Consider the following 20491-nt stretch of genomic DNA (forward strand, 5'->3'; position numbering starts at 1 on the left):
TTGATTTTTTTTTTGCTTTCTTTTTTCCCCAGATTGCCCTCTATGAAAATTTTTGTCCAGTCTCCAGATGTGACGATTCAATCTACCAGAGCCTCGATCCCACCAGCAGCGACCAAGACCAAACCTACTGCAGTCTCACGCACTCAAAGTAGACAGTTTCAGACATGCATTCAGATCATCTCATATGACACAGAAAATGCTTATTTTTATGTGCGTGCACAAAAAGTCTGAAGCAGAAATCTTGGCTTTTACAGAGGAAGTAATGTGATACCCGTTATCTCCAAATGAGGTTTTAGTTTTCATCGAGCCAGGTAATTCAAAGAAAGCCTGTCTGTGTTCATAGTGTACCCCTCTGGTCAGACAAAGCTAAACAAACACTTAACCTACTGGTATATTTGAAGGATTTTGCTCATTATCAGTTTAAAAGATGTTGGCTAAGTTTTTTAAAGTCAGTGTTCCCCTTTGGACCTTTTAATATGCTCGATGTAGGGAGTTTTTCATGTTCACCTGTAGCTTTGGCAATTCTTGATAACTGAGCCTCAGACAGTAAGATTCACTGAGCAATTTACACAGCAGCAGTAAATCAAAGTTTATATATTTAGTGAAAAAAACAAAATATGTTTTTTAAGGTTAAAATCAATTATTTTTGCAACAGCAAATATGATAGTAAAGGTATCATTTTTAGAGAAAAAAGCGTTTGACTTTTTAAAGAACGTCAATAACATTCAGTAACTTCAAGCAAAATACCTCCTGGTGATGCAAAATGAGTGGGTCGTGAGTTAAACTTCTCATGGCAAGCAACTAAAGCAACCACCAATGAGAGTAGAAATGAAAATATTGATGATTGACCTATGACAGTATAGACTAGGCAACCAGAAGCTGTAATTTCCACTAGGGGCTGAATGTTAGCGGCAAAGTGATGCACAATGTGAGTCACTTCCTGTGTGAATGCCCTTTTACTTGTTTTGTAATCACTGCCTACAACAAACTCACAGTTTGAAGCCACCATGCTTCTGCTGCTGATGTTCTCATGGTAGGAGTCTTCTGTGGTCACTGTTTAAGTACCTTGATAACAAAGCAGTCAAGGTTTTATTGCCACATCCTTTCTGAGTACTTTTTCCTGATGATGTGCGTCAGTTTACCAACTTGTAATGTGACTTCCAGGAGAATAAAGCACCATTCAACAAAGCAAAAGTCATCTCAAACTGGTGTCATTAACACTTTGTTAAGCTTCAATCACCAGAACACTTTAAAGATACAGTGAAACAGAAATTTCCAGCTGACAAAATCTGAAGAACTTCGATTGCAGGATTCATTATTTTCTCTGTGAGAAACATATTTATTACTCAAAAAAAGAAAGGATTGAATTTTTCATGCATTTGTGAATCTTATATGCATTATGCCGTGCAAGTGGTCCAACCACTGTGTGTCAGTTTGACAGAAACCTTGCAATCACATCTGTTTTACTGCTTTATGGCAAAAGTTTTGTACGAGAAAAAAACAATTATATATCTTGTACGCCAATTCAACAGCCTGTCTCCGTCAAACTCATTAGCCACATGCAGCGAGAAGCCAGTGCGTACACAAGAGTGTCTGCTTTAAACTTTGGCATAAACATAATTTCATAAACACAGCAACACAGATGAGATGCTTTTTAGGCAGAAAATGAAATGAAAATTAGCCTATGACACATTTAGAAGAAGGGGAGTGTGTGTGTGTGTGTGTCTCCTCATTATTGAGAGAAGTTCCTGTTTTGTGACTTAAGAAGGAAGAGAAACAGCATTAAACCATCAGAGCCTCAAGATGAAAGCCTGTCACACTCTGGTCTGCTTCATCATCCTTAGTGAGTGAATTCTAAATTTTAATTTCCGTGTTCTCTTTCTTTCTTTGTTGTTTGCGTCTTTATTTTCTGTTTATTAAAAACAGAAAATGGTGTCTGTTTATTAAAAATCAATCACCAGGTTTGTTTGTTTATTGGTTTTTCATGTTGAATCATTGATTTCTGTTGAACCACAAACTGTTTCAGTCTTTCTTAATTTTCTTCTCTTACATGTTTGTTTTGTGGTGTTTATAGCTGGAAACATGTAACTTGAACATGCAGGTCACTGAAAATAGAAGTTTTAAAACAATAAAAAAAAATGTCTGTGAAGGTTCTCAGTCATCCAGGTCATCGTAGTCTAAGGAGTTTGGAAAGAAAAGCGTCTGGACTTCTTTAAGTTGCTTGAAGACGTTTCACCTCTCATCCGAGAAGCTTCTTCAGTTCTAAGGTCAAATGGTGGAGAGTCCCAGATTTGAACCCAGTGGGAGTTAATCCAGTTTTGAGATCCCTTCCCAGACGCCTTAACGCCCACTCACATCCTGGGCCATCTGACCTCAGGAAATCACATGATAGGGTGGGGCCAGGTTTCACAATGAGCTCACCCGAAACCCTGGCTGATTGTGACCCACACTTGTTTTCACACCTCGGCTCATGTGATTAGAGGATCATCAGGGGGTCCTTTCTCCCTCTTTGGGGGGAAACTCCCACTGGGTTTAAATCTGGGACTCCCCACCATTTCACCTTAGAACTGAAGAAGCTTCTCGGATGAGAGGTGAAACGTCTTCAAGCAACTTAAAGAAGTCCAGACGCTTTTCTTTCCAAACTCCTTAGAATAAAAAAAAAAAAAATCACATAAATAATATTCTTTAAGCTGCATTTTGCTCCTTAGTTCTTGTTAGGTTCATCCTAATCTCATATGCAGAAATGGCTATTCTCATTTTTGTTGTATCTTTTGTGAACGTTGCCCATACTAAAACTTGCAGGTGTCTTTTCATGTATAGACAGTCTCACTGTTTTGCCAAATACAAATGTATCCAAGCAAACTAGCAGGAAATGTATATTTAGACACAACTAAATTCTATGAGCATTTTCGAAACCCCACATGCACCTGGTTCCTCTTTTTTGAACTAATTAGGCATCAGTCAGGTTTTTTTAGGCTCACAAGAAAAACCACAGCATGCATGTTCAAAAAATGAAAATTTTAATGTTGAGCAACAATCCCAAAACATTTTCCACGATAGAAACAATTATTATTCAATACACTGTAAAAAATATGGAGATGAATACATCATTAGAAGCAAATGACACTCAAGTAACTCTCTGTCAGCAGATGTTTGTGTAGATGTCAGAATCAGGAAGTTTGTTTTTTAAATTTTTTAAATATTTAAATAACAATATGAAGAATTTAACTGTACAATTAAAGCACATAATGATCTGTCTTTATAGGATGATGGTAACTATTGAATGCTAATCTTTTCAGCAGCACAGCAGGATGGTCTTGTCAATGCAGAAACACCCAGACACAGAAAAATGGAAGGAGAAGACGTCACACTTGAATGCAGGTTCTTTATCAGTGGAAGCAGGAGGCTCTTCTGTAAGGAAGAATGTGAAAAGGGAAACATTCTGATTAATACAACTGCTGACACATTTCAGAGCGGCAGATACAGCATTCAATATGTCAAAAAAAAATTTAATTATGATATTATGTATGTGAGCATCGCACAGCTGAAACAGTCTGACTCAGGAAGGTACAAGTGTTTTTTGGACAGCACTTTGAAACCAGATTATTTTGAGATAATTGTCACTGAAGGTAAGTCTCTACAAAAATTGTATCCATATTTCTGAAGATGTGAACATATTCACATCTCATTGGCAACAACATTTCTTTCAATTGATCTCCATTCAGTCATTTTTTGAATATAAGCTTAGCGTTGCCATAAAACACCTGTTAACCTACATTACTCGCATGCAGACATACAAACTGCAGGATTGTTTTTGTACTGATTGTTTCCTTGTTCACAGCTGTAAAAACTTCAACACCAGGCTCTACTCCAAAAGCTTTTTCATCATCAACCTTTCTCCTATCAACCTCAACAACAGCAACAACAGCAGCAACAACAACACAAAGTTTTAACTTCAGTTTAGAAAGCGCTACATCTACATCCTCCTCCACTGAAATCCTGAACCCTTCTGAGACACCTGCAGGTCCAGGTATGGGTTCGTCTGTGTATTTATCAAAAACCTCAACCACATTCAAGAGCAGTAGAAACATCGCTCGGTCATATTACTAAAGTGTAAACTTAACGTGTAAACTTTAATTCATTAACTAATGATGCGTTGTCAGCTATTTGATTTTGTAATTTTAAGCACAATGTACAAAATGAGTAAAGTTTTCAAACAAATGCAGTGCATAAACAGTGCAAGAGTTAAATGAAGAACTCAGGAACTGCACATGAACAGCTGAGTGAGACCACGTTTGACTTCCTTAAAGCACCATGACATGAGATCTAGATGACAGATGTTATAGACTTCCACTTCTGTGTGGTTACCTGTTACTGTGTGGTCATATCTCAGTGTTCTATATGTGATCCTATGACTATTATGCAATCAAAAAAATAGACAAAAATGCAGTGGGGAAAAGACTGCACAGAACTGGCCAATCTCATTAGCTGTGGGCTACGTCGACCTGACATTACGTTACATTTCTCATGATGTGCATGCAAGCTTAACGTAAAAAGTTAGACTTGATAGTCACACACAGGACAGCCTCATTTGAGTAGTTGGCACTGCATGTGATGGAGGATTCAAGTGCAACAGTCGAAACTGAAACTTCATCTGAAAATAAATTAGGAGGACCAAAAGTAATTTCATACAAATGAAATGTAACTCAGAGTATCTGTGTTTTGTTTGCATAATTCATCGCCAAATATTACGAGTGTGACAGTAAAAAGAAATGTGTTCTCTTGAGGTGCAGATAAGCCGCTTTATGTGATTCTGATTCTGGTCATTATGATCACCCTCTTATCAGCCGCTTTGCTGATTTTCTACAAGAAGATGAAGGCCATTAAACCTAAAGGTGAGTCTGTAGCACAGTGAGAAACCTCAGTTTTTTACCACTTCAGAGCAATTCTGCAGATTAACCTCAGGGTTAACCTTAATTAAGTTTTTATGCTGCACTGCAAAAATTCAAAAACTTACCAAGTATATTTGTCTAATTTCAAGTCAAAAATATCTCATCGCAGTTAAAATAAGACACAATCAGCTACACAGTAACATTTCAGTGAGATATATGAACTCGTTTTTAGACAGTGCATCTTGGATCTGGAGAATTTTCACTTGTTCCAATTGCAGATTTCTTTTCACTTATTTCTTACAATTTTATTTTTTTTATTGTATTAAGTGAAAAAAATCTGCCAATGGAACAAGTGAAAATTCGGGCATAGTCAGTGTACAAATTTGATTCAGGTCACAAAGTACAATGTTGGTGTCGAGTTTTAGGATGGTTAAATGCTTATAGAAAAATAAAATTGTTGTTAAACTGATTTCTGATCTGGAAAAAGCTGCTGTGACAACATTCGATTGTTTGACTGAAAGGTGTTCAGCACAGAGTCACATTGACCAGTTTTCATACATTGCTAAACCATCGACTTAGGAAAATTCAAATTCATTAAAAGAAAAATGAAAAATGATGTAGTGACAGAGGTTTTAACTTCAGTAGACCTATCCATGTCTGTGACTCTCAGATGCTTCTACACTAGAAGCTAGAAGTACTAGACTGATACCCACTGGGTTGACTTATTAAGATGTTAGGATATATGAAAGCTGACAGATGTCCCGGTAAAGCTGAACATTTAAGAAGCACAACATCTGAACAGCTGGAAAAAAAGATGCAAGATGTAGCAGATTACAATAGGCACGAATTAAGTCAAGTGTGACTTGGCTGTGGCACTGAATACATCTTTAAGATTAAGTTGAAAGATATTCTTCATATTGTTCCCAAGTTTAGTTTCTTTTTTGTAGTTGGTTATAGTTCCTGGAAGGTGTTTAAGTTTGTGTTCTCACCTGCATTTTTCAGGACCTCCTGTAGAAACAGAATACGCCAATATCACACAGGTTAGTTTTAGAAATTATGAGACACGCAGTCTTCATTACCTTCTGATTTTTATCAGCTGGCCAGTATGTTCTCTTTTTTCCAGAATAACCGATTGTGTGAAGAGATAAGAGACGGCGGTTCGCCTCCTGTGGAAGTGTCTTCAGCTGATGCCTTTCCCAAAACCTGCCAGCGAGCTGGAGTTGAAAACCTCGAACTTTACAGCCTCATCACCTATTCTCAAAGTAAAGTAAGTAGAACTGCGGTCTGACTGGTCAGAAACCAGAACAAACCTGTTTGAGTAGTGTCATTAGTAATCATTGATAGGATATTTTCTTTCTGCCAGCTAATAGTAAAAAAATAAAAAAATGTCCAAATTCAGTGAACACGCTCTGGTTCAGGGTTATTAGGCTTGGCTTGGCTTTTTTAAGTCCAGGACAAATCCTTTGTTCCTAAATGCTATCATTTTCAGCTTCTGTGAGGTGATAATTTAATGCAATAGCTGAGGTTGTAGGTTGTAGTGATTTGTTTAGTTTCAGTAAAACAAGTTTAGTAAAGTAAAAAAGTTTTTTTTCACTCCTGTTTTATCTGCTGGATGGGTTTATTTTTTAAGTACGTTTAAAGTTTAACCTCACTTATTTTTCAGGATGAAAATGACACAGATGAAGTTGATTACACTGAAGTGGATTTTTCCCACATTTCTGTAACTAACAGTGCCCTCTGTGGTAAATCAGGTGATGTTGTTTACTCCACACCTCAGATACATGCTAGCCCCAGGAACCATGTTAAAGATGCTTCACCTCCTCTGTACTCTACAAAACCAAAACTGAAATAAAATACAAACTGAAAAAAGCGCAACACCTGAAGAGTCTTGCACTGTCACTGCAAAGAGAATAGAGGTTGCAGAGGGGCGTAACAAAGTGTTTGAGAAATGTTTTTTCATAAATGATTCAAAGTTTAACTTGGAAGCCACGGTGTGAAACAAAAGACTTCACATGATGTGATGATGGAACAGAATATTTATGTTTTATTTACACTTTGTATGCAGTAAATTTTATCCGACTGGATGTTTAGTTTTTTGGAACGAAGCTTGTTCTCAGTAAAAGCTGTTTGTTTATGTTGTTTTGTACTAACAGTAGTTTTATAAAGTAAACAAGGATTTCTCTTAGCTACTGCATTTGAAAAACGACCTATACTGTCTTCTTTCAGTTTGGTTCTGTATTCTTATTTCACTGTTATTTCATAGGAAACATATTGTACAGTGGGCTGAATTCAAAAGCCAGTTTATCTGATTGATTATGTTCACTATGTAAAAAATTATCTAAATCTAAAATATGCAGTCATTGTCATCAAAATATTTTTGTTATAAACATGCGGTGAGTTGACCTTTGTGTCCCTCTGGTGGCTACTTCTTTTAACCTTGCACAGTACAAAGTACTTTAATGAATGTTACACTATGTTCCTGAACTTTTGCCTCCTACTAAAGGCCTCTAGTGCAAAAGAGGATTTCCTGTACTACAAAGTTTCACTTCTTAAAGTTTACCAGGGTATATCACCATTAAACCTAACCTGCCCTGGAGCAGGTATTCTTCTAGAACTGATCAGATATGAAATAATTCCCTAACGACCAGTCAGCTCAACAGATGTTGGATTCACCGTTGCTGAAAGATCCCTCAGACCTCTGTGTGTGGATATTAAAGAGTGTAAGTTTACCAGTACACATTTTAAAATATCCTCTTTCCCTAATGACTATGCTTATTTTAATCCCCCCACTGGTTACAAACAATTTTATGCATTTATTTACTTTTTGTTTTTGTGAACTTCAGGAATGTATTGAGAGGTGTCCTTCTTTAAAACAGGAAGCTGATGACTCAGCTAAAGGTTGAGTCACCTGTCATCTCATGTTCTTCTGCATTTCATTTTGAATTCTGTTTTATTTTAATCCTTCCTCTCAGACAGTTGAAGACCACCGACACCGCAACTGAAAAAAAATAAAACTATTTTAAATATGAATATATCTAAATACTCAATTGTATTCCAATTTTCTAGTCTTTACTTAATCTTTATTTTTGCTGGCTTTCTTTCTATTTCAATTCATTATTTTTTCCTTTGCGTCTATAAATTCTTTCTTACGTATTCTTTATTAAATATTCGTTGTAAATGAATATCTTCAGTGAGCAAAAAGGTTGAATTCATAATCTTTGTGACTTTCTCTTTTGATTATTTTTTTTTATTCATATCCATCCATCATTATTTCTACAGCAGTGTGTCACGTTCTTGTGTTGAGCTTGCTAGCCATCTGGCTTGCGGCTTTGTTTAGACTCCAAGGATGTAAATCCAGCCTAACGCAGCTTTAGAAGTGATGAGGCACAAAAGCTAAACCAACACAGAATCCTTCACTCTGCAGTTCAAGAAGTTAAAGCAAAGGGGAGAAGTGTAGAGCTGTATGATGTGTTTGGGGGACGGAGTCCATCATTAAGAGAAGTGAGAAGTTCCTGGTTTGTAAGACAAGCAATATGAAGACAGTATGTGGCACTGCGGTCTGTTTCATCTTTCTCAGTGAGTAAATTTTTGTATTATTACTCCTTCTTGCATATCATTGCTTTATGTGGCTAAATATGTTTATTGGAACATGACGTTTGTTAAAAATATGAGGTAATTTCCCCAAATATAAACAATGCAGGAACCTTTTTTAAGCATGTCTCCATTTTTTATTACCTAAGGTTATCTTTTTTTTTTTTCCAAAATTTCTCCAGATTTTTTTGCATTGCACTTCAATATTTAATAAAATTTCCACGTATATACTTTTTTTTAAAGAGTAGTGTTATAGTTGAGATTTTTTATGGGGAACCGACAGTTTACAGTATCACTGTTTTGCAACACACTGGGAAAACTAAAAAAGCTGGGCTTAACATTTGGACTGTTGGAGCTGTTTTGCACCTTTGATGAACAATTGTAAAGTTTAACAGTGTTTCTTTGTCAGAGTGTTTGTGGTTAAACATGTTCAGAGGTGTAAGTGCCTCTGAAAGTACAACTTAACTTCCCCATTTTTATTTAAACACGACTTCAGTTTATTTTGTTTTTCAATAATTTCAGGGTTTTTTTTAAAGAAATTATCCTGATTTTCTTGTATTGTTGTTGAATATACAGCCAAATATCTGCATACACTTGTTTTTTATTTATTTTATTTTAAGGGTGTATTTATAGTTGACAAGTACACACTGTTGTTTCAACCTCACCGTTTTGCAACACAAAGGAAGGAAAAAGGGAAACTGGTCTTAACGTTTGTTTGTTATTCTAGTCTGTGCGTGTGTGTGTGTGTGTGTGTGTGTGTGTGGACACAAAGAAAGTGCAGCCACTGTTGGGCCTTCTTCACCTGAACGCTGGTGTTGTGGGTCCAGGTGAGATCAGTGGAAATGTGGGTTTCCAGAAAGGGGGAGACAGATTTCCCCCTGTTCAACATTTATAATCAAAGGGTTGGGGATCTGTCTGTGCCTCCTGAAGTCCATTATGAGTTCTTTTGTTTTAAGGATGTTCAGCTTCAGGTTATTTTCTGAGCCTCAGCAGGAATCATTCTCTACCTCCACCCTGTATGCTGTCTCATCTCCATTAGAGAGGAGCCTATTCACGGTGGTGTCATCGGCATACTTGAAGATGATGTTCATTGGTTGGATTGATGCACAATTATGTGTGTACATGGAGTAAATTAGGGGGCTGAGAATACAGCCCTGCGGAGACTTGATGCTGAGTGACAGTTGGGCGAAGAGTTGGAGGCAATCTGACTGACTGAGGTCTATTTGTGAGGAAATCTTTGATTGAGGAGCATTTGGCAAGGGGAACACGAAGGTGGATCAGTTTGGTGGTAAATTATGTTTAACCATTCTTTGTTCGAAGATGATGCAACAGCAATGTTATTTTTTCATACTTGTTAAATATGAAACATAAAAGGAACAACACTGGGGTAGCGGTCATGTCCGGGTGGGGGCTCTTTTGGCTCTCGGGTGACTGTTTCCTCGTGGCTGCGTGCAGCGGGGCTAGGGGAGGGTCTGTGCTGACGGACGTGGGTTACTGACCTGGTAGCCTGTCTGCCCCTGGGTGGGTCCGGGATGGGCGTGAGGTTCTGGGGGCGCTCCGTCTCTGGGCTGGGGCCCGGGCCGGGCCTCGGGGCCTTGGGTCCTGGTTTGTGTGTCGCTGGGGTTGTGGGCGGGTGGGTGCATGGGGGCCCATCCCTGGCGCGGGGTGCCGCCGGTGCGTCGAGCTGCCTGGGGGGCTCTTCAACTGGTGGGGGAGATTGTCACACCTTGCAGGAGCTTTCCTCTCCTCAGGAACTCTCTGCAGGAGGGGGAGACACAGGAGAGGTGGAGGAAGATCTCAGCCTGGGCGTCTATTGTCTCATGTAGTCTGGAAGATGAATGGATGGTGGGGTGGGTGCAGTTTTCTCTGTGGTGGGGTTGGGTGGACTGTCCCGGGCTCTGTGGGGCCGGGGGCCGCTGCTGCGCTGGGCCCCGGTCTGGATGGGCCTGGGCCCCCTTTCCCTGGCGGGTCGCGGAGTATGGGAGTGCCTACTGGGGTCAGCGGGGGAGCTGGCCCCAGGGAGGGGTCACCTGCCCCTCCCTTCCTTCCCTCCCCATCTCCAGCTGCCTCCCTCTTCACGCTCCACCACAACCACCCACACATGTAGGGCCTTGGAGTAGGGGTATGTCACCAGGGTGCAGAGGAGGCTACCCCCCCCCCCCCCCCCCGTCCCCTTCTGGCTGCCTCTGCCTCAATTTTATCCCACAACTTAGACATTCACATTACTCACACTCTCATTACGCATACATATAGGATCTTGGGGGTGGGCACGATACACGGAGTCAGAATTACCATCAGGGTGTACACCCCACCCCTGGCGTCGTTGCCCACCTCTCAATTTTGAATACACGTAGACATTGAGGGCTAGCAGGAGGGACTATGCGCTTACCTGCTGCTCTCTGGCAGGTAGCTCCATGCCCTCCTGGGTTTTAATTGCACCTTAGAACACACATGCATCAACACTACAATGAGCGGGTGGAGGGAGGTTTGGAGTCTTCTCTCACCCCCGTTCTCTGCGGCCTGCTGGAGCGGGGGGGGCTAGGAGGAGGAGTTGGCCGTCCGACTGCGGTCTGGAGTGTGGGGCCTCCCTGCTGCTGCGGAGTCGGGGCGGTCTGCCTCTCCCCACCGCAGGGAAAAGGGTAACACCACCTGGGTCTGGGTGCAGTTCCCCCCTCCAGGGGCAAGGGTACCTAGACCCGGTTCGTAGAGTACGCTTGGGGAGTGTGACCGTGTGTACAGCGTCTCTTTATGTCTGTTGGTTGAGTGTGGAGTAAGTGCATATGAGAGCATGAGGGTGGGAATGGATGTTTGTGTCTGTGTGTGCCTGTATGTCTGTGTCTATATGTCAGGTTGGGTATCAGACGCCACCTCTCTGGGGACATCTCAGGCCCTCCAAGGTTTGGAGGCCTATCTCCACCCACCACCACTTCCCCTGCCAGTGGCGGACTCCCTCAGGTGTCGGTGCGTTGGTGGTTCTTTGTGTCTGGGGGTGGGCCTCCGGGTACACACCGGCTCACTCCTTGGCGGCCGCTTATCGGGGCCTGGAGCCTGGGGCTCGCTCGGGCCACTTCGGAGGTGGGGTGCCCCCGGCCTCTCGGCCTGGGGCTCGGTCACTCAGGCACAGCTGGCTGCCGGCGGAGCTCACGGGCGCGTCACTGCAACTCCCCCTGGCTTCTGCTCCGCGGCTGCTGAGTGAGCCCTCATCTGGGACTCTCCTCAGCTCTTACTGGGACAGTGGCGCGGCTGCCCCTCTGTTGGTCTTCCTTGGTCTCTTGTGTTCTGGGGGCCTCTGGATGTCTGGAGTTTTGATCTCCTCCATACCTGCTTCATGCCCTGGAGGACGGGGCTGTGGCTCCCCACACTCCCTAGCAGATCGTTACATGGAGAAACCTTTGGAATGCAAGCATGCTGATCCACACAGGTATGCACACAGGTGTACACACGGGTATTCACAGACGCGGACTACAGCTTTCTTGGCTGCTGCCTCAAAGCACATTGTGCGCTGTCTATCTTGCGTGCTGCACAATATCGTTTATTATTTAGTATCTACTGATATCTACTGCTAGCTAGTTTATTGTGATGGTGCCGTTTTTTTTATTTATTATGTTGCTCTTTGTTGTTTGCTTTCTCTCCTGTTTTTTTTCTCCATACAGGTGACCCAGGAGTTTTGTTCTTTTTTTTTTTTTTTTTTTTTCTTTCTTCCCCCCCTTCTCACCGTCTCTTCTCCCATTTGGTTTTCTTTCTCTCCCTCTCTTTCTTTCATTCTTTCTCCCTGTCCTATCCTCCAGTCATGTCTGTCCCGTTTGTAGCAACTGAAAATAAAATAAATTCATAATTATAATAAAGGTCAATCAAATGGACCAATATGGCAAGGCCATGACGATCCACTTGGTAAAATAAATCCGCTTGGCATCTTTCTTGGCCTTAAGACAACAATTCTGATGGCTATAGATCTAAACGGGACACACAAAAAAAAAAAAAAAAAAAAAAAGGAACAACACTGCGTGTTGATATCCCGAAGTCTCTGAATGTTCAGCAACACATCTTCATTTTACGTGTGGAGGTCAGAAAAACGGACGAAGATGGATTCTGAAGCAAGTAAAACTCAAGATGATATTCTAGCTTTTACACAAAATTTCAACTCTGAGTCTTCTTCAGCTGATGATTTGTGGAGATATTAGGAAAAAACATGACATTTGCTGTTTGTAAAATTACTTTACTTTGCAAGTAAAGTAAGAATTTAGTGAATTCAACTAAACATTTATGACCGTTCAAATGAAGTGAATAAAAGTGAATAAATTCAATTAAATTAAATGTACAAAAATGTATTATTCATAACATATTACAGGGTACATATTAACTATTGACTGTTCATCATTTCTACAGCACTGCACGATGGAAACACTGGTCAAGTCAAAAGAGGAATTCCCACCTATAGAAGAAGGGAAGGAGAAAACATCAGAGTTGAATGCAAATTTTCTTACTCTGGAACCAAGAAGTTCTTCTGTAAGGGAAAATGTGAAAAAAGAAATATCCTAATTGTAACAACAAAGAACGCAGCTAAAAATGACAGATACAGCATTCAGTATGTAGAAAAAAGTGTTCTGTCATCTGATATTCTCTATGTGAGCATCAGTCAGCTGAAAAAGTCGGACACAGGACCATACATGTGCTTGAGTAAAACCTGGCTTGGTGATCTGAGCCATGAGTTTTACATTCTTGTCACAGAAGGTGAGTTCCAGCAAAAATATTTTTTTTATGTCATTGCTTTACATAAACTTAAAATTTAGTTTTTATAAGTTCTACTGATGACCACAAACTAAACCTTACATGCAAACACTGAATCTGCTTTAAGCATAATTTTTAAGATTTAATCTCATTGTTTCATTGTTCATGTTGTTTGTATACTTCAACTTTAACATTTCTGTCATCAGGCTCAACAACAAAAACAGAAACAGCAACAGCAACAACATCAACAACAAAAACAACAAAAACAATACCAACAACAGAGACTTCAGTCTTCAGTTCAGAAAGTGCTGGAGTTTCATCAGTGTCCCCCGAAACCTCAAAACAGCCCCAGAGATCGCCTGCAAGTTCAGGTACATTATACATTTTATGTTTAATATGTAATATACTGATGTAGATATGATCTCGGTTATTCAGACCCTTTTCCATTAGTACCTGCACAGACTTGTTATGGTTCGGGTACCAGGCACTAAAACAGTACCTGCTCGGCCGGGTTTCCAAGAGATCCGAACTTGGCATCACTCGATGAGTTATGATAGCACCTTGTTCACAAAAATCAAAACCACCATTTTTGAAACCCGACATTGAGGGAAATGGCTACAAAAAATGATGCCGTGGTCCCCCGACTCTGGCGAAAAGCCACAGACCAAGCAGCAGGTGTGTCGACATCAGTGTTGCTTCATGTTGCATAATTACATCATGGCCTGCTCGCGCCACGTTGCTATAACAATGACCTCGCACATTAGGCAGTACTTGACTGTCATGGAAAACCAGTCAATCTGAGTCAAATTTTGGCGAGACACTGCGAGTCAATCCGAGTAGATAATGAAAAAAATCATTAGACTCTCTGAGTAAAACAAATGTGTTCTTTTAAGCTGCTGCAGGTATGCTTCCTTATGTGGGTCTGTTTCTGGCCATTATGATCATCCTCTTCTCGGCAGCTTTGCTGATTTTCTGCAAGAACAAGAGGGCCAGTAAAGACAAAGGTACACACACACACACACACACGCACGCACACACACACACACACACACACACACACACACACACACACACACACACACACACAGACAGAACACCTTGTTTTGAAAGGTACCGAAAAACATAAAATGCATTATTTATCTACCTCGGAGATGTCCGTGTGTGGAAGAAAGAAAAACGTTTTTAAAAGCAGAAATGAATGAAAATAACAGAGTTTCTGGTTTAATTCTTCAAATGTGGCTTATTTTTTGTCCTGCATGTTTTTCAGGACCTTTGGAAAATGAAAATGGTGACATCACACAGGCGAGTTACAGGAATTCTGAGACACCTGAGCTTCATTACTGCTTGATTTGTATGAATAACCTGGGTTCTTCTTTCTCTACAGGTGAACCAGCTCTATGAAGAGATCAGAGAAATGGACACTATGCCTCCCCTGGGTGTGTCCTCAGCTTACACGTACCCCAAATACTCCCAATCACATGGATTTGAAAACATAGACTTCCACAGCCTCAGCACCCCTCCTCAGAACACAGTAAGTAAAATTGTGGTCTGATTTTAAGCTTTGAGGTCAGAAATCTGGATCTTTATATTAAATTAGGTAACAGTTTGAGTAAAAAAGTAATGAGGACCTCAGGTTATGGCTGAGCAAGTACAGCGTCAGCAGATTAGAAATACGTTTTGATGACGGGGCTACATAGGGCCTTGGAAAATTCACAAAAGAAATCTTCAAGTCAATTCTCAAATTAACAGGTCACCAGTGAAAAGAAGCTAAAACAGGGCTCATGTGTTCTCAATTTTTGGTTTTAAGTAAGAAGTAAATGGCCTGCATTTGTACAGCACTTTACTTAGTCCCTATGGACCCCTTTGCACTTTACAATACATTCAGTCATTCACCCATTCATACACACACTCACACACTGGTGATGGCAAGCTACATTGTAGCCACAGCTGCCCCTGGGGCGCACCGACAGAGGCGAGGCTGCTGGACACTGGCGCCACCGGAGAAGTAAGAAGTTTGACTGTTGCATTTAGGATCAGCTGTAGTTTCTGTAAACCTTGTTCGCCATTTAATTTCTTTAATTGGGTCATTCGCTGCACTGAGTTTAGGAATGTCAATGGGAAAGAGATGTGCAACTGATGAAACCTTCACTGATGAAATTATGTTCACTATTTGTTCAAAATGTATTTCGAGAGATGATTAATCCATTTTACGAAGATTTTGGAGGAAGTAGTTAGTGTTGCTGTGGATTTGTTTTGCATCAGTAAAGTAGCTAGCTTGTTTTGTACACTCCATTTTTGTATATTCAACAATGTCGAGAATAACTGAGGATGTTAGAAAGATTTGGGACACAAAATGTGGATTTTTACTGTTTATGCATAAGGGCAGAGCAGGCTGTACCTGCTGTGCAGACTCAGGTCTTTTGGAGTGGAGGGTCCACTCCTGAAGACCTTCTATGACTCTGTGGTGGCCTCAGCCATCTCTGTCGGGGACAGGAAGAGACTGAACAGGCTGATCCGGAGGGCCAGCTCTGTTCTAGGATGCCCTCTGGACCCAGAGGCATGAGTGACAGGAGAATGGTGGCTAAGCTGTCATCCCTGCTGGACAGCATCTCCCACCCCATGCAGGAGACTCTGGCAGCACTGAGCAGCTCCTTCAGTGGCAGGCTGCAGCATCCACGATGTGGGATGGAGAGATTTTGCAGGTCTTTCCTCCACTCTGCTGTCAGACTCCACAACAAAGACTTCCACTGATCAAACACACACAAACCCACACATGTGCAATAGCAATAACACTAAGTGCATTACTCTTTTTCTGGCATCGCTGTATTATACTGAATTGTATATAGCATTTGTATTCCATTTTATTCGATTGTATGTAGTATTTTATTTTATTTTATTCTGTTCTATTGTGTACAGTATCTTATTGATATCTTATTCCAGTGTTGTTCTCTAATTTTTCTATGCAACTTTGCACTGTCCACTGCTGTAACAAAGCAAATTTCCCACGCGTGGGACTAATAAAGGTTATCTTATCTTATCTTAAATAAATCTATAAAAAATTATTTGATTAAAATTGCTTTTAAGAAACTAAAGTTTGTTCTCACTTTTCTTTCAGGCTGAAGACAACTCAAGTACTCTTCATTACTCTGAAGTCGATTTTTCCCACATTCCTGCCACCAACAGCGCTCCATCTCGTAATGCAACTGATGCTATTTACTCCACACCTGTGGTACACACCAGCCCTTCCAACCACACCAAAGATTCTTCATCTCCTCTGTACTCAGCAGTTAAAAAACGGTATTAATGCTGCCGATGGCACCTTCCCTCTCACAAAGATCAACAGGTGTTCGTAATTCATAGAAAATGAGGTTCTTTTCTGCTTATTTAAGTGAACTGAATGTTCAAACTATTAGCCTCGGATTAATTTATTTAATTACTTAGTAATATCTACTTTAACTTAACAGATAGTTGATTGCATGCATACTTTTTGGAAACTGGAGTATTTTCCATTAACAAATACAGGAAAACCCAACTGACATGGAACATCCATTGCTGTGTGAGAGCATGCAGTGGTCTCAGCTCAGTCAGCAGGTTGTTCTTGGAGAAACATCCATAAATGGAGTTAGCAAAACAGCTTCTTTCACATGTAGAAATTTACCTCAAGTGATTTCTTTCTTGCCCAAACCCAACAAAACTGAGACTGAAAAGTGAATAATGGCATGAAAAGCTGCAGAAAACTCAAAAACATTCTGTCAGAAAACCCTAAAGACAAGTTCACTAGAGACAGTTTCTGTATACTTTCTGTTGGCAATGTAAACAAGCAAAAAAAACCAAAAAATAAAAAATAAAAAATGGGTGAATTGATTTAAAATATTATTTTAATAAAGCTTTTTGGGACTGCACTCTTCTTGCCCCATTATCCAGTGTTTTTGATCATGCTTGGCTCCCATAATCTCTATAATACATGGCGCAGTCTTATTGTTCAGGCCTGAAAATGAAGCTGATTTGGAAGGTTCAACAAATCCAGCAAATCCAACCACATGTTAGACTTTAATGTGAAGATGCCTAAATCCACAGATGAAACAAAATGCAAACCACCATAAAAAAACAAATAAATGAGCAAAACACCAAATTGAATTATAGGCCCCCAGCTTTGCTCACAAACCTGCTTGTTTGTGTAATTTTGTACTGACACAGACACTGAAAGTACTGTGTTAATTGTTTTTATAATCTTAACAATATCACAGTTCTGTGGGTTATTGGATTTGCACAAGGATCTTTGTGTTCTTATTTTAGTTTGCTTCACTGTGCTCAACCTGATTTTTAAATCTGAATTAAAATAAACATGAACATCGACAGTTTTAACTGTATGGTCTTGATTGTTTGCAGAATATTTTTATAAATAAAGGTACATGGACTGGTTCTTATATAGCAATTTTTACTCTATTTGATCACTCAAAGTGCTTTATACAACACGCCTCGTTCACCCATTCACAGACATTCATTCTTTTTTCTACATCTAAATTGTTTCCAGCCAACATTTACACACATTTATACTTATGCATGTTTCTGCTATTAATTCATAAATACAAACTGTCCTCTAGTGCAAATGTAGTAGTACAGGTCCTGTTGTGCCTGGTTATTTTCCCCTCTGCAGCTGTATTGTAACACATGGTGAAGTTTTTATTGCTATTGTAAACGTATTTATGGTATAGCGTCTGGTTCTGTGTGAAGTCAGATGGAAGAGGACTGTGCAGTGTTGTACTGCAAGACCTCCCTGTTCTATGTGGTGATGACCCAGCTATAAACTTTACCAGCATCTACAACGCTGGTATTTTTTCCCAGTGAGGAAGCACTACATCATAGTCGATGGATCAACAACTCAAAGGCACCACCTAGTGGCGATGTATGAGAACTCAGAAACGGTGGTGTCGTAAAACAAATTTTCACTTCCATCTTTATTCATGAATGGATGCAAACACACCTTTGCTGCATTCATAATTTTAACAAAAATGAATTGTCTGCACCACAAGTTTGACTGAACGAGACCAGCAAAGTTGGAAAATAGAATACGTGTTTGGTGCAGGTAATCTAATTTCTAAAATCAAAAAGAGGAGGGGGGAAAATCAAGCTTTCAAATTTGCGTAGAAAGAACAAGAGAAAAAAAAGGTTTGCCTTCAAATGTCAAACTACAAACTGCATCACAAAGCCACAGCACTATCTAACAATAGTACAGACAACAAGACAGCAAAATTTATTATAAACTGCGTTGTTTGCAATGACTTTTATACTGACTTTTTATATTGTTCACATAAGTTTGTGACTTTAATATCAGAGAATTTCATATATTTTTCATTTTTCCTTGGAGTAATATTTTCACTTCATGCAAATTTTTAAATGACTGCTTATTCAAACTTCCTATTGGGAATTGTTTTAATGCAACTTTCCTTGTGAAATCCAATGAAAATATAGTTACATCAACATAAGAAGAATGTGACAACTCGAAGGCAAAAAAGCTGTTTTGATAAAAAGGCTACATTTAGTTTTGACTTTTATAAGATTGCATCATGTTTTTTATTTTGTTGTTATTTTAAGTAACGCTTCATCTGGTGAACAAAACAAAAGCTCACTGGCACTAAAATAAGTTTCTCTTAAACCCAACGATTAATTTGTGAAGCAGGATTTCATCTCATCCAGGTTAGCCCTGGGTTCACTTTTCAGAAAAGCAAATTATTAATGAGAGCTAAGGACTAATCAAAACTTACTATTGCATTGCTACTTTTTTGTGCTACAGCGTAATCAGCTGATTCTGTGCTATTTCCACCTAATCACGTTTATCTTCACAACCACATCACGCCTTCCTTTGTTAACTTATTTTTCTTTAGAATTTCTTCTTAATAGTTTAATAATTATTCACCATTTACTTTACTACTTTTGTTTTTGTCATTGCACTATTTTTTATCTACATTTGACACACAAACTACCCTGTGTAGTGTCTTTAAATGTCCATCATATTTCCATGAGATGACACATAAGCCAAGGGACGTAACATTGTGCAATGGCCTCAATATACAGAAACAGAGATATTTTTGAATAGTACAAAATGCACACAAATGAAGGGTTTGTATTTTTCTGAAATATCACTGATGACATTTGTTTCCTATGGATATAATTATCATTATAGTTAAAACAGTAATATGTAATAATAATAATAGTGGATTGGATTTATATAGCGCTTTTCAAGGCACCCAAAGCGCTTTACAATTCCACTATTCATTCACTCTCACATTCATACACTGGTGGAGGCTACGGTTGTAGCCACAGCTGCCCTGGGGCAGACTGACAGAAGCGAGGCTGCCATATCGCGCCATCGGCCCCTCTGGCCATCACCAGGAGGCGGTAGGTGAAGTGTCTTGCCCAAGGACACAGCGACCAGGACAGAGAGCCCTGGGATCGAACCGGCGACCTTCCGGTTACAGATACGCTTCCCAACCCCCTGTACAGTACTGTACTCTGTACTGTACGTATACATCAATTTTTAGTTTTCAGCACTCAGGTACATGTGTGATTTTGGATGAGGATAACAACGTGAGATCTTTTCAGGGGATAGAAAACATGATATACAATATAAATAAATAAGTAGAAATGCAGAGCTGAAGAATGGGCCTCATCATTAAGAGAAGTGAAAGGTTCCTGGTTTACAAGAGAAGAAGGAAGACAACAGCATTAAACCATCAGAACCTCAACATGAGAGCCTGTCACTTTTTGTTCTGCTTTATCGCTGTCTGTGAGTAAATTCACGTCTTGTAATTTTGTGCTTTCTGGGTGTTACTTGTCTTTGTTTTCTTTTAATTAATCATTAAGTTTTGCATGGTTGATGAAACATTTTAATGGTAAACTGTTTTAATATATTTCTTATATAGTTTTAAATATATTGTTATATATTCTGTTTCTTATGTATATTGTTATTTTCTGTGGTTCTCGTTCTCGTTTTTCTGCCGAGAAATGGTTAACTTGTTGTTGAATATCCAATGAAATATCCACCCCTGTACTTGGCTTTTCATTCCACTGAAATATACCTTAGAAACTTAGAGACGTCAGTGTGTCAACATCTATGCAGTGCATTTTCTCTCATTATCATTCACATTTTTAAAAAAGTAACATCGTGTTGCTGCATCAGCTCCAAGCAGGAACCGGTTTGACAAACAGAGCAAATGACATAACATTTAGTTTCTCTTTAAATAACGTTTCTAATCTATTTAACCTTGTTTTTAAGACTA

General features: G+C 39.7%; 1 protein-coding gene across 1 annotated transcript; it reads left to right on the forward strand.

Annotated features, from left to right (window-relative positions):
• Positions 1–266: 266 nt before the first annotated feature.
• LOC120739432 lies at positions 267–17041 on the forward strand. The gene is made up of 12 exons (XM_040041169.1): positions 267–1843; positions 3300–3629; positions 3842–4030; positions 4794–4895; positions 5895–5932; positions 6016–6159; positions 6556–8468; positions 12870–13214; positions 13418–13582; positions 14105–14215; positions 14479–14742; positions 16327–17041. The coding sequence occupies exons 1-7, from the start codon at positions 1804–1806 to the stop codon at positions 6742–6744; spliced, it is 1032 nt and encodes a 343-aa protein (XP_039897103.1). The 5' UTR covers positions 267–1803; the 3' UTR covers positions 6745–8468; positions 12870–13214; positions 13418–13582; positions 14105–14215; positions 14479–14742; positions 16327–17041.
• Positions 17042–20491: the final 3450 nt, after the last annotated feature.

The sequence above is a fragment of the Simochromis diagramma genome, unplaced genomic scaffold (genome assembly GCF_900408965.1).
Source record: "Simochromis diagramma unplaced genomic scaffold, fSimDia1.1 OVJJ01000301.1, whole genome shotgun sequence".
Classification (NCBI taxonomy): Eukaryota; Metazoa; Chordata; class Actinopteri; order Cichliformes; family Cichlidae; genus Simochromis; species Simochromis diagramma.

Excerpts from the sequence above, each read along its gene's own strand:
- LOC120739432 (XM_040041169.1), top strand. The coding sequence starts at position 1,804 with ATGAAAGCCTGTCACACTCTGGTCTGCTTCATCATCCTTA. Across the intron at positions 4,031-4,793 it reads TGAGACACCTGCAGGTCCAG|ATAAGCCGCTTTATGTGATT; the intron begins GTATGGGTTCGT and ends CTTGAGGTGCAG. Across the intron at positions 5,933-6,015 it reads AATACGCCAATATCACACAG|AATAACCGATTGTGTGAAGA; the intron begins GTTAGTTTTAGA and ends TCTTTTTTCCAG.